The sequence below is a fragment of the Daphnia pulicaria genome, chromosome 4 (genome assembly GCF_021234035.1).
Source record: "Daphnia pulicaria isolate SC F1-1A chromosome 4, SC_F0-13Bv2, whole genome shotgun sequence".
Taxonomy (NCBI): domain Eukaryota; kingdom Metazoa; phylum Arthropoda; class Branchiopoda; order Diplostraca; family Daphniidae; genus Daphnia; species Daphnia pulicaria.
Window position 1 is genome coordinate 690032 of NC_060916.1, and position 15264 is coordinate 705295.

Sequence of the window (15264 nt, forward strand, 5' to 3'; positions counted from 1 at the left end):
TGTAAATATTTAGATATCCCGTAATCCACCCCCAACGCGCACGACTATTACGTAGTGTATAGGCCGTTCTTTTAAAAAACAAAAAAGCTTTAGTGGTGGTGGTGTGCATTTGAAATAAGTAGACCGAATGGAATTTGAAGTTTTTTTTTCAGACACTTTGTTTTTCTCCCCAGTTTCTGCTAAAAATACCGGGGGCTGTTCCATTTAGACTATAACTCGCGTCCAACGCGGGGCACAGCCTGCATGCAATGTCACCCATGCATATGTCGGCCTCTTCTCTCCTTCCTAAAAAGAAATAAATTCATTTCGCCGAACGCACAGTCACGGCTATTTATACTCGAGGAATTTTAACCCGCCGACGTGTTTTTTATTTTGTTACCTTCGGTACAGGGGGGGGGGGGGAGACAAAACGTCACGACGGTATTCAAATTGAATAGCAACTTATCTTTGATGATTTTTCGATCGTGACGGAATACATACATCGGAGAACGTGATCGAATGAAAACAAAAGAAGGGCTCTGTTGTGAATGCGGAGTCTGAATATTATAAAGGCGTTAGTCATCCATCTTGTCCACAAAGTCTGCGTCAAAAACTCACGAAGAGATGTCGGCATAGCCGGCCGATGTGTCACGACTCTATTTCTATTTGTGTTCGTCCAAAGTAACATTTAGTAAAGCCACACACGTTTCTAATCATTAGTCATAAAAGCCAACAAAAAGAAATGGCGTCTCCAAATATGACCGCTAGATGTCAGCTGATTCGCTTCACTTCAAAATATAAATAAACCCCAAACGTCATGCACGAGTGTGTCCAGAGTGTGTCTTGGGCAAGTCAACGATAGATAACAGTGATAAAAGATTTCTCCAACAAAATCGTTGGCAGGTTCAAAATTGGAAATTCGTCATAAAGGTAAAAGGCCAAAAAACAAATAATTTGTTGGACTCGGCAACAATTTAGTAAACAGATTATTTCGGTTTACGCTACTAGGGTTTAACTTTTAAGAATGACATGTTGATTTACGAATTCTAGATGTAAAATTACTAGCCACGTGTGAAAGACGTACTGTCTTTTCCCAAAAAATTGAACTCGAAATCTTTTTTACGACCCAGGGTCAAGTTAAGATAAAACCCCAAACCGTATCCAGTTGCCACATGCACATCTGGATATTTTCTGTTTTGTTCCTTATTCTTATACAACAAATCAAGATCCTGCTGCCAGGCACGTAGACCACGCCTTCCGGCGAATGTCAAAACACTCGAGCCGCGGTAGAGAGAAGCAGTCAAAGCACCCCGCCATTCACGCAGTGTCTGAGCAGCAGTAAGGTTTGGAGTTAACCATCACACATCGAATTAACAAAATGGAAATCGTCTGGTCTGCCATCGTTTTGACACTTTTGCCATGGATTGGATCCCTTCCCGCAGGCATGGCAACCAGGAAACAAATCAAAACTTGGTACAACGTAAGTTTTCCCAAAAAAACATGTGATTTGTATTGCTTTTTAACCAAACAATCAACAGGCGTTGCCGCTGTCAAAAGTGTTTGACAGTGCACATAAATTACGTAACATGCAAGGAATTGCTGTGTCAAAATTGAAGGGAAGAGTAGAAAATTCCCGAAAATCAGTGCATGGTTTTTACGTAATTTATACAGCGTTGTCATTGGCGCCCTTATTTAAATATTGACTTTGAACCACACGCGCGCAGGATATCAAGAAACCAAATTGGCGTCCGCCCAATTTAGCTTTCCCAATCGTGTGGACTCTGCTTTACCTCACGATGGGTTTCGCTTCTTACTTGGTCTGGCGTGATGGCGGCGAGACTTTGAACGGCCCGGCCGGCTTGCCACTCACCCTCTTCGCCATTCAACTCGTCCTCAACTATGCTTGGTCGTTCATCTTCTTCTATTATCACAATCTGGAATGGGTATTTATTCAATTTAAAAGTATTTAAAAAAGAAAAGAGTTTTAGTTTTTATTACCGACTTATCTATTTCCAGGCATTCTACGAAGTCATCGCTCTGCTTATCGGCATCGCTTCTTGTGTCTACACTTTTAAATCTGTCAACGAAACGGCTTCTTACTTGATGATGCCCTACTTGGTCTGGGTGAGCTTCGCTTCTCTACTCACCTTCACCATTTGGAGAATGAATTTACCAGCAAACAAGAAAAAGATTTAAAATGGATAATCGTTTGGTTTGGATTGCTTTCTTTCCATCCCACATTCCAACGTTTTCATTTGATGAGCATTTCCATTTACCGGTTAATCACAAAAGTTCTCAAATAAATGCATCCAATAAAAGAATATTGTACGTCCTTTTTCTTTACGATTTAACCCATTTGGAACTACGAAAGGATTTCTAAAATTGGTTTCTATCGCGACATGAACTGAATCGGTTACTCTTAAATACGCCACCATTACACTTATTACTTATGTGACCAACGCCTGTAATTTTCAATGGTTATCCAAGTAAATGTGAAGTAGTGACATATAAATTGTGAAAAAAGATATACTTCAATAAATTCGATATTTGTTACAGCTTTCAGAAACCAGGACAAATTCAAGTGCGATTTCTCAATCCGATTCCTCCGATGATTCCTCTTCCGCTTCTTCCAGCCATGTAATAAATGGTTCCACCTGTTTCAAAACACAAACAAGTTAATAACAGGCCAAGGATCAAGTCAACTTTTCAAGAATTTAAGACGTACAGTTTTCCGGATAGTTTGCAATGCACTGGGATCGTTCGGTGGATTGGTGTACCACTCCAAAATTGCGTCCTCACTCAACACGTCCTCGCCGTACAAGAAATTGAGAACTTTACAAATAGATTTCACAAAATGGGAGTTATGAACTCCAAATTCTTCCAGAGCCTCGAGAGAATCCAACATCGACTGATTGTTTTTCAAGTAATTTCTCATGACAGGGAGAAAATGCTGCAATATCGGCCTTAGAGCGACCCAATCTTCGTTGGTGCCAATGGCGGCCTTCTGTAAAAGCCAATCAAATTTCAATTAAAAATCTAATACAAAAAGATTCGCCGTTAAAGTTTACCTTAGTCATGACGGATGGCAACGAAAGCATAGCTTTGATAACGAGCATGTTCACCTCTTTCATGGTAACGTTATAAGCGTATTTGGACGAGTTGATTTCAAGAACCAAGTTGTCGCCTTTGATTTTTTCTTCGTAGCCTCTTTGAAGACTCTCCAAGACTTCGTTATAAAATGCTATAGAAAAATTCAACAAATTAGTAAATTAATTTTTTAGGTTCACATAGACAACTTACATCTAGCATTCATATCCTCTGGCAGGTCGCCCACGTCCACTTCTTCTTCGTGTTCTTCATCTTCGTCGTTATCAGCTTCGTCTTCATCTTCATCTTCTTCACTTTCTGAATCTTCATCAATGTCCAAGCCCCATAATTCATCAATTAAAGACTCTGCATCAGAATCTTCTTCGACGGGTCGTTGATAAACGTAAGCGACACTATCGGCACTAAACGGTTTAGCTAACTTATCTAAAAGGGGAAACAAAAATACCATTGTAACTATATTTAAATTAATAGACATACGTATTCAAGTTCGCATTACCATCTTCTTCGTCCGATGTTTCAAAGTCGTTATCACATTTGGGAGGATGGGCCATGAGGCGAGTATTGTCAGGGATTTTGGTACCGGCAGCTAAAACTACTCCGGGTCCAATGACACAGCCTCGGCCGATTTTGACTCCTTCATTTAACACAACACCATCGGCGATGAGAGCTACTTCAATGTGGCAGTTATTCTAATTAAAAGCAAATTGTTTGATTATGTGTCAATAATAAAATTTTCACTGGGTTTAACCTTGATGTTAACATCGTCCCAAATATAAGCATTATTGATGTACACGTCGTTTCCGATTGTGCAACGGCTGCCAATGACGGACTGCGTCACGAATGTGCGTTCTCCTATTTTAGAGTTTTCTCCTACCGCCACGTCCCTTTCCAAAACACTTTCCCTATTTCACAAATAGGGTATTTATTATGGTGACATGGAAATAAAAAGAGAAAAGGCTATTGTGTACTTGGCCAAGGTGACACCAGGCTGCTTGTAAACATTGTGACGTGATAAAGTGTGTCGAGGAGTTGTTTCACTCCGATTCAAATCGGGAACAAGCGGAAATGCCCATCGTTGAATAACATCTTTGCTGTAAAAATAAACATTTTCGTTACTTGATGAGTAGAATTTAAAATGTTGGAAAGTGTTCCTTACCTCACAGCATCATACATGGGAACGTTCGAAACATGAGCCGCGTATGATCCTTCCAACTGATGGTAGTAGATAGTATTATTAAGAATTTCTTCGTTGATGAGAATACCTCGGACAAAATCTCCCCAAGTTTGGTAATCGAAATTGTCGGAAAAAAGCGGCAAAACCACGGGAGAACAAATAGAAATGTGCGTATCAACCAAATCATAGCGCAAATCAACAAGACCGTGCTCTTTAAACATTTCCTGTAGATTTGATATGAAAATCAATAAGAATCGTTGATTTCTAAACACTGAAAGCAGAATCTCACCAAAGGAAAACTGAGCTTCTTCAGGTTTGTTGTTTGCTGGTAATTGAGAATACGACCGTTGGTGGGATTGATGGCTAAGACGAGTTCTTCTTCTGCAGAACGGGATCGATGACCCGGGAAAGATTTCTTAAAAATGTGTGTCATGACAATCCCTTTATCAGTTTTCCTCTTTTCTCTATTAAAGAGTGCATGAAATCAAAATAAAAACTTGATATGGATTTGATTACAACTTTATAGAGATGTTACAATTTACCTGTGCTCTTCTAATATGGGTATGAGCTGTACATTAGAAATGACATCAGCAGACATCAATATAAAGTCTCCTCTTATCAATGACTTTCCATCTATGTCTCGAAGGGAATCTCCAAGAGATCGACAGTCATCAGGGCTTTGAGAAATAACTTCAATGGACATAGGAGACACAGATCTCATCCATTTAGATTCTTTGAGGTACTGACGAATTTGATCAGCATGTGCAACACAGTAAACAAAGGTTTTCTGTACTCCACTAAGAAGTAGAGATTCCAAGGCATAGTCAATCATGGGCCTATTGACCAGCGGAAGAAGTGCCTGATGTAATAATAGTTAAACAGTTATATGTGTCCTCAACGTTAAAAAATCTAATTGTAGGATCTTCACCTTCGGTTTTGAATCGGTTACAGGTGCGAAGCGTATTGAAAAACTATCAGCGATTAGAACAGCAAGAACAACATCTTCTTGTTTAAGAACTTCAGAACCGGACTTGGACATTGATTTGGAAGTTTTATTGGAGCTCATTCTTTAATTCAGTATTTCAATTCTCTTGTGGCAAAGAAAAGTATTTCTTATAATTTACAACAGCTGTAATAAATAGTGTCCACATGTGAGCTCGTCCAAATTCAAGGAATTGCAGGAAGGGAATGGGATTATGGTAATGAGAAATGATGCAAAATATTGTCTGCTACAAAAGTTACTTTCTTTCGCCGCTAGGCTATCTCAATGGAGCAGACGATCGAATCAAAGTACACATGATTTGATAATGCTGTAAACTACCTAGTACATAATATGTTTTGAGGACCGGTTTTAATTGAAATTACAACCGTGTTGAATAAATTTTCAATCAAGAAAAGTGCTCTAATTTGTTAATGATCTCTGCTTATCCTGCCCAATCTTCATCTACAGTTCAAAGGTACAAGTGTGGGACACACAAAGCTCTTAAAGTATATTAATTGATTATTGTATTTTTATTTTTCTAGGTTAAATTTGTACCATGAATAGTGTAAGTGAAGCCTGTAGCCAATTGAAGCAAAATTATGATGCATGTTTCAACACATGGTTCACAGAAAAATTCTTAAGAGGGGATCATTCAACAGACTCATGTGGTCCTTTCTTTAAGGTGTATCGTGAATGTGTTAGGGTAAATTAATTTTGGTCCAACATTTCTGTCTTTTATAGATGTTTATCTACTCTTTTGTTTTTAGAAAGCAATCCAGGAACAGAATATTGACCTTAAAGAAATAGAAAAAGAAGTCATGGGGACTGAAAATGAATTTAAGACCCCTGATGGTTTTAAATAACCATTGTTTTGGAAAACCATAAATAATAAATCAGCATTTTAAACAAAATGACTACATAGCTTTTTATTTTTCATCTCAAAACTATTCTAAACCTTTCATTTGCCTTGGACAAAAGACTGAAGGCTCTCTAACAAATTAATAAATAGATGGTGTTCCCGCTTGGTAGCTAGATCGCTCAGCTTTTCAGCAAATTCGTTGGATACTCCTCGTTCTTCGAGCAGATTCATCAGAAGGTCGTACATGTACTATAACGAAAATGTGAAATATCAGTTTAATTTGGTTAAAATATTGTTGACTTTAAAATATACCCCATCAAGAATGTCTCCAGCGACAGCATAAGTCTGATCATTATGTTTGTCCTCATATACTGCAAGTTCATCAATAGTGAAAATGTCATCTGAAAAAATCGAGTGTTATTTATATTGTTGGCTATTCAAATACAATTAACACTTACTTGGGGCATCTTCAACAGGCTCTCCTGCATCTTGAATGTAACTGCAGGCAAATCTGGTTACTTGATTTCCCTTCATTAGTTTGACTTCAAAGTGTGGTTTTGATTTCATTTCAGCCTGGGGAGGATTGTCAGCTTTGTTGTCAACTTCCTCACTGATGTCAGCATCAACAGAATGGTTGACGTTAACTGTTATCTCAATTCTGTTTAATGAATAAAATTAAGCCACATGTTTCAATTTAGAATTGTCCCATAAAGATTTACTCACTGTTCATCATTAAATTTCTTAGACAATACTATCTCTGAACCATTGTGTTTAACATCAAATCCATCCAAGTTAGCGACAGGCCTGGCTTTGCTCATTCCCTTCTTCTCAGCAGCAATTTCCTCTGAGAGGAACTCAATCAGCTCTTTGTCCCCTATGATGCAACATATATTATGCTGTATTTAAATGTGACGTGAAATGGTTAAAATGTATTACCTCTTGTATGAACTCCTCTGCATTCTCCACATGGGCAGGAAGGGCTCAGGGGAGTATGTTTGAATGCTGGAGAAAGTTTTGTTGGGACAAATTGATTTGTGGGATTAGACATGTACCACAAAGACCTGGTAATGGGTTTCGACAGGATAGACCTCATGGACGCCGGTAACGCATGGCGTGAAACGTTTCGAACGACATTTATCACCGAAAATGACATTATGGGAATGAGAATTTGAACTTTAACAGAGTCTTACAAATTGAGATTTTAAAGAATGAATAGAGCGAACGAAGATGAACTTTATCAGCGAATTAAATAGTAATTCTGCAAGAGACTGTGGTGCAAGAGCAAGACTGCAAGTTAAGACAAGAATCTTCTGGCAAAAGCAGAAGCCACGAGGAAATATATCGATTATCGAGTTTTTTCCACTATCGATTAATTGTTGTGGGTTTTTGTTTACAACTTAAACTCAACTCAAACTCCCTCCGAAACTGTGAAAACAATAAAAGGAATATTTAGTTAATATTCAATCGTCTTTAAGATGGGACCTCGTAACAGATGTTTTCTGAGTCCATATTGCACATCTGTTACATCGGGTAACGGAAATGAAAAATACTTTAGTATCCCAATGGTAAAAGCTGGGCCTATGTGTGAATTGACAAAACAATTAATCCAAAAGAGACGTTCTTTGTGGTTGAAAGCATTGGGTCTTACTGAAGCTGATACGGAAAGAGAACCAATTTTAGTTTGCTCAAAACATTTTGTATCAGGTATGTTAGATAGAATATGTGTGAAAATAATTTGATCATATTTCAATATCTATATAGGTAAACCTGATGTAGGTGTGGATTGGGTGCCAAGTTTAAACATTCCGATTCCAAAAATCATACCTGTTCCACCCCCCACAGAAGAGCACAGTTACTGTCAGTCAACAGTGCCACCAACTGCTTACCAATGGAAGACAACTGTTTCAGGTACGATAGTGTCTAAGTCATTATCACCTTTTTCAACCTTTGCTTTGACTACAATGTTGTAAATTCATGTATAGTTAAAAAAAAAAGATTATTGAGTCAGAGGCGTAGTCATCGTCTACCAATACTTAAAAAGAAAAAAGAGAAGGCTATTGAAAAAGCCACGAAAGCAGAGAAAAAAGCCAAAGACATCGAGGTAAAAATTCGAGAAAAGAAATGGAAGAAAAAGAGACTTGCCATAAAAAAGGCAAAAAGAGAAGCAAAAATTAAAATAGCAGAGAGAGAAGCAGCTCTTTTATTAAGAAAGAATAATAAAAAAAACAAGGTATAGACAATTTTTTGTTACCTAGAACTTCACCAAATAATAACAATGTTTAAAAATCAGGTGCTGCCTGAACCAAATGCAAATCAAATTGAATCAATCGATATGCAACTACCCTCTGCTGAGGATCATTTCGACACGTCGTTTACGCGAATAAGTGAAATTAGTAAACAGTTCAACACATCAGGAAATGACTCCATCACAACCGAAGTTAAAGATATGTCGAATACTCTACCGCCTGTATCAAGCATTTCACCAACAGTATCCAACGGTCATCTGATAATTTCCGGACCATCCGCTCAACAACAACACGTCGAGGCAAATTTGGTTGTTGCGTCTACGGATAAAGTTACCCCTTTGGCAACATCTGTTTCAAAGAACGAATTTCTGCAGCTTTTATCGTTAAGTCAAATCGGTCAAGGTTCAGGAAGAAAATCGACGCCTGTCAAAATTGCGCCAAAAAGCAGAGATAGCAATGCTCCTAAAAGAGTAACTGAACCATTGAAAAACACCGTGAAACTTCCCTCCAAGATTTTGATTGTGAGAAAAGATGCATTTGATAAAACTTCGAGAACCGTCATAACGCTCAAGTCATCATTAAACACTCCGCCTCACATCGTACAAAAGAATGTTGGAAAGATTGTACAGCAAATCCAAGCTCCTCCTTCTTCCACGACACTCCAGCAACAACCAAAACTCGCGGGAAACTCGACTCCGACTATTAAGTGTAAAGCTTTTTCTTCAACAGATCCAGCCCTCAAAACCAACGTAGCTGAACCATTAAAAATGCTACAACCTGCTGCCAAGACTTTGATTCTGAAAAAAGGTGAACCTGCTAAAACTTCACCAACTGTTGCAGCACAAACAAAATCTGCAAACCCTTCCTGTCCTGTATTGCCAAAAAATACGGAGGTCGTATCTCGAATGGAAATGATGGAACCATCATCGCCAGCTCCTCAAAATGAACTAGTAATTTATTCAGTAGTTGTCTCAGTATTTCTTTGCGATTTTTAACGATTTGGTTTTTCTTTAGATTTCTCAAAATCTGCGCAACATCGATACTTACATCCGAGACCTGATGCTTAAAAAGAACCCCACCGCTCAGGACACTAATCTGAGTTCTTTATTGCTGAATCTAATTAATCATCACCAGAAGAACATTTTGGATTCGGGAAAACCAGCTGCTCAAGCCCAAGCCCAAGCTTCAACTGCTCGAGTCACTCGCGATAGTGCAAACCACGAAGTTGTAGACCTAACTAAGGACGACTGTGACTATATTCTCCCCGATGTTGCTGCCCCAAACAATTTACGCCCAACTTGCAATTGTCGCAACTCCGTTGAGGAAGTTACCTCTTTGAGATACCAACTAGAACAAAAATCAGTTGCATTGAAGGCTTGTAACAGCGATATAGATAATCTGAAGAAAGAGCTTTGCGAGGCAAAGGAGTACATAAGTAATCTGGCAGCACAATTGCAAGAAAATACTCAGACTTTATGTTCCATCTTAGCCAACAGCCCACATGAAATCCGAAAGTAGTTACCATAATCACCTGGGCTCGTTTTGTCGCACGATCTCTCAGTTGTCTGTTGTGCAAAACGTAAGTGATATACAGGATCTTGGGCGCCATGGTTTCTTCAATCTCTATTTGCCTCTATTTAAAAAAATATTTCGTTGTGATGTATAAATACGATTAAACAGAAATTACCAAGTTTTGAATTAAATACACGGAAATTTTTGAATAATTTTCTCTGAATTTCGAGTTATTCAACAATCTGGTCGTCTAGTCAATCTTTTCAATTTGATGCGCTTATTTAAATTAAAATCGAATTGGAACGAAGGTTCACAGTTGTATATTGCATCAATTTAATGCACATAAGGATAAAAGCCAAGCGACAATCAATCCGTCTTACGGAACATAAAATACTGTGAAAGTTAAGGCTTGATGAACAAGACTAGGGAAAGAAAGAGTGGTCCATGAAAACCTTAGTTTTGGGGGGTAGCGACAGCTTGAAATTTAAAACAAATAAGATACTTTAGTCAAATGATTGTCCGAAGTTAAAAAACAAAATGGAACACCCAAAAATCTTTGTAAGGATCATTTTCGTTAAAAATGGTATTGGCACTCGGTTTTGGTCCCGCAAGTTTATACCCCATTTCGTTTAAAGGGACTTTGTCATTTAACAGCTAGGGTAAAGGCAGTTTCTCTCACATCGTTTTCTTCAAGATTTGCTGAGCAGCTTGAATATTTCCTTTAAGAGTTCGCAAATCAGAAGCACGGAGGAGAAAGGGATGCTTGAGTAATTCCTCGCTGGAAGCTCGCTTGTCTGCATCTACTTCTAAGCACCGCTCTAAGAAATTTTGAAACTCGGGACTCAATTTGTTCCATGACGGAATTTGAGGTCGACCATTCGTCGCGATCAAGAACAAAGCTCTCAGTTGAGTTTCTTTAAGGTAGGGTGGCTCTCCGTCTATCATTTCGATGGCCATGATACCAAGCGACCATATATCTATCTTCTTACCATACTTCTTTTTGGTTACAACCTATTTGATTTTAAAATATACTTAGACATTGTCATTTTAAATCCTAAACGAAATGTAAATTACCTCTGGGGCCATCCAATAAGGAGTTCCCACCATCGTTTGGCGCTTCTCATCGCCTTGGATATTTGCGCAAAACCCAAAATCTGTCACTTTTACTGTTCCATCCATGCCAAGCAAAACATTGTCAGATTTGATATCTCGATGGATAATGCCCTGGTTAAAAACAAGCAGAAAAATGATCAAGGGTTTTGGTTGGAAACATAAGATCTCCATCACTTACTTTGCTATGTAAGTACGTTATTCCAAGAAGAACTTCGCGGCAGACAGCAGCAATCTGTCCTTCTTTGAGCACCGTTTCTGTTACGACATCAGTTAATGGTCCTCCTTCTAGAAGTTCCATTACCACCTACGGCATTTCAATTCATTAATCATTGGCGTTAAAATATTTTTAGCACATTGCACTTACATAAAGGAAATCTTCGTCGTAATACGCATCAAGAAAATTGACTAGATTAGGATGAATGATGTCACGCATAACGAAAATTTCATTCAGAATCATTTCGCGCTTAGGTTGCTTTGACAAATCAATCTCTTTGATGGCAACACGTTCATTTTTCCCTTCTGACTCTGAATCATTGGCAATGTAAACCGTGCCAGACGCTCTAAAAATTTAGAATATTGTTTAAATGTATCGAATGAATAAATATTATTTGAAAAGCACATACCCAGCACCAACTTCTTTTAGTCGAACATAACGCATAAAGGGATTGCCACATTTGCAAAGCTTTCTTAATGCGGAATCAACATCATCATCAGACATCATACCATCCATTTTAATTTCTTTTTTGCGAATAAGAAGTGGGCTTCCTCCATCGAAATCTTCTTGTTCATTCTTTGCTTCCCTTAAATTACCCTTAAATTTGAAAATTGCTTCAGCACATTTTATATAAGAAGATAGAAATAAAATTAAAAATATCCTTTACGTCTTTAACGACGACAGTTTTGTTGAAATTAGGTCCGCCTGACACAAAATAAAAATATTATTAGGATCATTCGATAAAAAATCAAGGAAAACCAAAGAAAATAATTGATAAGGCTCACAGATTCATAAAATGAAAGCTTGGCGTCGAGGAACACTTACAGTCATCAAGATTTGTAGATTCCAGGGATACACGGCTACCTTTAGGCGGAACAGCAGGCAGGGGCGGTGGAACATGGCCCGTAGGGAATAGGGACGGCCGAGGAGATGTTGTCGGTGTTGTAATACCAACAGGTGAACGGGCGGGTAAAGCGGGAGGTGTTTGGGGCTGTTTGCTAGGTAAAGTCATAGAAGCCATACCGAGATTCACGGCAGCACTAGCAAGCATAGCAGTCGCAACTTTGCTTGATCCTTATTGACGAGAATGTTGCACTCAGCTGTTCACTTTTTGAAATCAGAAAGTAACAAAGCGTAAAGTGGTTCAAAACTTACCCATGTTTTCAATTTCCATAGATTCTTTTTCAATTATCTCTCTGGTAGCCAAAATCTTAATAGACAGAACACAATTAATTTGAATTATTGCAATAAATAATTATTGGAGGTTAATTTACCTTGAAAGGTAAATTTTTGTGGCCTTGTTTCTGAGAAAACATGAAATACTGAACTGCTTGAAGGACAGCATCTGGATTCTCATTTAATTCTCCCTGACTAAATTGTTTCAACAAATTAATAGGCATACACAGGCATTAAAAAAAAAAGGTTTTTGAATGCTACTTACGTCAATTCTTTATTAACCAACTTCAGCCAGGCTTCAGGGAGTCCTTCAATAGCACCTGTTTGATGGTTGAGGGCAACATGAACATTATGAGAAACACTCACTGGACCACTAATATCAGAAGGTCCTGAGTCACTTTGATTGTTATTTCCTCGCTTAAAAAAGTTTTTCAGACGAGACATCTTTTAACCTGAAATACAAAATGAATTTAAGAAATGAGATGATTAATTAGAAAATGTACATGTGCATCATTCATCCCACACTTTTCGTGCAAGTGAAAGGTCACATTTTTTCACACGCAATACCCAGCAAAATAAATTATTGGTCTAACCTATATTTAACTAGGTTTATTGATAAGCTTAGCAAATAAATGACTTGCCTGATTATAAAGTGTGAAGAGATAATATAAAATAATTTCGAGATTTTATTTGGAACTATTGAAATCTTAGCTAAGTTACAAATTTAGAAAGTAACTGAACACATTACCTATTTAAAGTAGATTTCTGAAAAAAATCTTGGACATTGGACGAATAATAAAAAAATTGATTGACGCAGAAACTGATAACCACCCAGAGATTTTTTTTCAATTCTGTATCTGTTTTGCAAAGCTCAGTACATGTTTAGGGCCTGAAAAGTAAATTCTTTAATTACGCCCAGATTCTTGAAGGACATAACGAGCGAACCTAGCGGCAAAATATTGTATGGCCAATGCAACTCAAAGAGCTGGAGAAGAAACAAGTGAGGAGTGAGGAGGAGGACCAACTACAAAAAGGGTCGAACTATGTAAACGCGGTTTTCAGGCCTTAAGTAGTAGGTACAATTGTTCCGACCCCACCTGAAGAAGCGCAAAGCTGCATGATTGTGAAATGAAAGCCGCAATGTATACTACTTATTCAACACACGTATTAGTCACTCATAAAATCAGGTCAATTTTTTTTTTGGAAACGGAACAAAAAACTAAAGAGATGGGAAAAAAGGGGGAATGTAAGGAGAAAAGTTTCATTCTTCAGATTTTCTCAAGGTTAAAAAACAAAGCTGGCGTTGAGTTCTATGAAGCTGATCTTGTAATAATTTGATTTCAGTGCGGAAACCGGAACCTTCGGTTAGTCTCCGTTTGTTCAACTGATTGTTTTCCTCCTTTAACCGCTCTATTATCTCCTTCATAGACTTCGTCTGTGCCTGAAAATGAAAATGCAATAAAAGTTGATTCGTTTTTATGTTTTTTTTTCAATTGAGTTAAGTGTTCATACTAGAAATTTTTCCTGTCTTTTTTTAGATTCGTCCTTGATTTCATGAATTATACTGTTTTGCGCCGTCAATTTTTTATTGCACGATTCTATTTCGCTTTGTAGTTCTGCGACCTTTTTCTATAATAGTACAATAAGATTAACGTGATGTGCTGTACACATGACCTAAAAAAATAAATGTTATTCTACCCTAAGCCTCTTGGTTTCTTGATCAGAACAATGATCCATCTTCGATCCGTAAACATTTGAATTGCTATCACCATGAAAATTATAATCATTTTCATCAGCAGGCTTCCCAGAAAGAAAATTCTGTAAATGCTTCTGGCTATGAAGTATTCTGCTTTCATTTGCTAGCACAGCTTTTTCCTGCAAATCCTGGATTCTGAAATTTAACAATGATTATTTTTTATTGTTTTATAATTCACCATGTCATTTTCTTTATATTTTACCTTTGTCTCATGTCTTTTTTACATTTCTCGTTTAAACGTCTCTCTCTGTCCCACTCTTCTTTCAAAAGAGAACGCTCTTCAAGTAATTTTGAGGCCTGTTCCTTTGTCAGTTTATCCATTTTTGCCATATGTTGTTTTAAAACAAGTTCTCCTTGAAAATAATGGCTTGGAACAGGTTTTCCATCCAGTGACAAGAGGAGATCTAGTTTGTCACAATCCAATTCATGTTGTTTCTAAATAAATTTTAATTAATACATATTTTGTTGTAATTTAAGGTTAGATTTACTTTAAGTAGATCAATATGAAGAGCCATTTGTTGACAATTATTGCGCTCTTTTAATAATAAGGCTTGCGTCCTGCTTAAAACACTGTTAGTCATTCGGAGATTTTCTTCCATGGAATCAATCCTTGATTCAAGATTTTCTCTGTCTTCAAACTGAAATTTTAAACTACAAAAAACTGGTTAAGGCAGGTAGAGAAGACATAATCATGACATAAAATGATTACGCTGCGAGGGTCTTATTCAATCCATCATAGTCCCTCAAACATTTTTCCAGCTTATTTTTGTACTTTTGAACCATTTCTCTTGTTGTGGGAAGCTCTTCAATGTATTTTCCTGACATCCTGAGATGCTTTTGGGCCTTTTATCTTAAAACTGCCGGCAATAGAAAGTAGGAAAGCTTGAGATTGTGTGTTGAGTACTTTTCAATTACTTTTCAAAACAAATCGGCCATCAATTTCAAAACTGCAGAAGCAAGCTTGCCAGTAGTTATTTTTCATCGAATTTCCTATAAAAAAAAGAAAAATAAGAAAGAAAAATAATTTTAAAAACATTTTGATTGTTATTATAGTTTTTAAATATATTTTCATATTATATTTTATTATGATAATTGTTATTTTATCAAATGGCAACAATTTAAATGTCTATTTGAAAAAAGTAAAC

The 15264-nt window shown here is 37.3% G+C and overlaps 7 protein-coding genes across 11 annotated transcripts in view; 3 read left to right on the top strand and 4 right to left on the bottom strand.

Annotated features, from left to right (window-relative positions):
* The window catches only part of LOC124336387 (calcium uniporter protein, mitochondrial-like), an 878707-nt gene that overhangs the window by 131842 nt on the left and 731601 nt on the right, over nucleotides 1-15264 (top strand). The gene's annotated exons all lie outside the window — the stretch shown is intronic.
* Nucleotides 786-2300, top strand: LOC124336506 (translocator protein-like). 2 transcript variants are annotated; one of them, XM_046790345.1, is made up of 4 exons: nucleotides 786-909; nucleotides 1110-1459; nucleotides 1704-1922; nucleotides 1996-2300. In XM_046790345.1, the coding sequence occupies exons 2-4, from the start codon at nucleotides 1358-1360 to the stop codon at nucleotides 2173-2175; spliced, it is 501 nt and encodes a 166-aa protein (XP_046646301.1). In that variant the 5' UTR covers nucleotides 786-909; nucleotides 1110-1357; the 3' UTR covers nucleotides 2176-2300. The 2 variants fall into 2 exon arrangements, with proteins under 2 accessions (XP_046646301.1, XP_046646302.1); XM_046790346.1 differs by having other exon boundaries at nucleotides 1206-1459.
* LOC124336124 (translation initiation factor eIF-2B subunit epsilon-like) lies at nucleotides 2203-5505 on the bottom strand. 2 transcript variants are annotated; one of them, XR_006917000.1, is made up of 12 exons: nucleotides 5190-5505; nucleotides 4804-5120; nucleotides 4551-4725; nucleotides 4244-4485; nucleotides 4056-4178; nucleotides 3836-3989; nucleotides 3584-3776; nucleotides 3280-3510; nucleotides 3048-3220; nucleotides 2705-2983; nucleotides 2510-2633; nucleotides 2203-2441 (listed from the first exon to the last, which is right to left on the bottom strand). XR_006917000.1 is itself a non-coding variant. In XM_046789794.1 (11 exons), exons 1-11 carry the CDS (start codon nucleotides 5325-5327, stop codon nucleotides 2571-2573), a joined length of 2088 nt encoding a protein of 695 aa, XP_046645750.1. In that variant the 5' UTR covers nucleotides 5328-5505; the 3' UTR covers nucleotides 2488-2570. The 2 variants fall into 2 exon arrangements, 1 of the variants encoding a protein (XP_046645750.1); XM_046789794.1 differs by lacking the exon at nucleotides 2203-2441 and having other exon boundaries at nucleotides 2488-2633.
* Nucleotides 6155-7430, bottom strand: LOC124336407 (complement component 1 Q subcomponent-binding protein, mitochondrial-like). Its single transcript, XM_046790208.1, has 5 exons — nucleotides 7039-7430; nucleotides 6826-6976; nucleotides 6561-6760; nucleotides 6415-6503; nucleotides 6155-6351 (listed from the first exon to the last, which is right to left on the bottom strand). The coding sequence occupies exons 1-5, from the start codon at nucleotides 7253-7255 to the stop codon at nucleotides 6202-6204; spliced, it is 807 nt and encodes a 268-aa protein (XP_046646164.1). The 5' UTR covers nucleotides 7256-7430; the 3' UTR covers nucleotides 6155-6201.
* LOC124336130 lies at nucleotides 7500-10072 on the top strand. Its single transcript, XM_046789806.1, has 5 exons — nucleotides 7500-7806; nucleotides 7864-8010; nucleotides 8085-8332; nucleotides 8393-9298; nucleotides 9363-10072. The coding sequence occupies exons 1-5, from the start codon at nucleotides 7578-7580 to the stop codon at nucleotides 9864-9866; spliced, it is 2034 nt and encodes a 677-aa protein (XP_046645762.1). The 5' UTR covers nucleotides 7500-7577; the 3' UTR covers nucleotides 9867-10072.
* On the bottom strand, nucleotides 10165-15053 carry LOC124336184 (serine/threonine-protein kinase PAK 2-like). Of its 3 annotated transcripts, XM_046789884.1 has the most exons (16): nucleotides 14829-15053; nucleotides 14608-14770; nucleotides 14322-14554; nucleotides 14062-14254; nucleotides 13876-13992; nucleotides 13112-13804; nucleotides 12629-12815; nucleotides 12462-12558; nucleotides 12343-12397; nucleotides 12013-12261; nucleotides 11855-11892; nucleotides 11597-11784; nucleotides 11338-11533; nucleotides 11152-11277; nucleotides 10935-11084; nucleotides 10165-10871 (listed from the first exon to the last, which is right to left on the bottom strand). In XM_046789884.1, the coding sequence occupies exons 7-16, from the start codon at nucleotides 12805-12807 to the stop codon at nucleotides 10536-10538; spliced, it is 1614 nt and encodes a 537-aa protein (XP_046645840.1). In that variant the 5' UTR covers nucleotides 12808-12815; nucleotides 13112-13804; nucleotides 13876-13992; nucleotides 14062-14254; nucleotides 14322-14554; nucleotides 14608-14770; nucleotides 14829-15053; the 3' UTR covers nucleotides 10165-10535. The 3 variants fall into 3 exon arrangements, with proteins under 3 accessions (XP_046645840.1, XP_046645842.1, XP_046645841.1); XM_046789886.1 differs by lacking the exon at nucleotides 12013-12261; XM_046789885.1 differs by lacking the exons at nucleotides 13112-13804; nucleotides 13876-13992; nucleotides 14062-14254; ... (1 more) ...; nucleotides 14608-14770; nucleotides 14829-15053 and adding an exon at nucleotides 13005-13022.
* Nucleotides 13625-14700, bottom strand: LOC124336667. The gene is made up of 5 exons (XM_046790451.1): nucleotides 14608-14700; nucleotides 14322-14554; nucleotides 14062-14254; nucleotides 13876-13992; nucleotides 13625-13804 (listed from the first exon to the last, which is right to left on the bottom strand). The coding sequence occupies exons 1-5, from the start codon at nucleotides 14698-14700 to the stop codon at nucleotides 13625-13627; spliced, it is 816 nt and encodes a 271-aa protein (XP_046646407.1).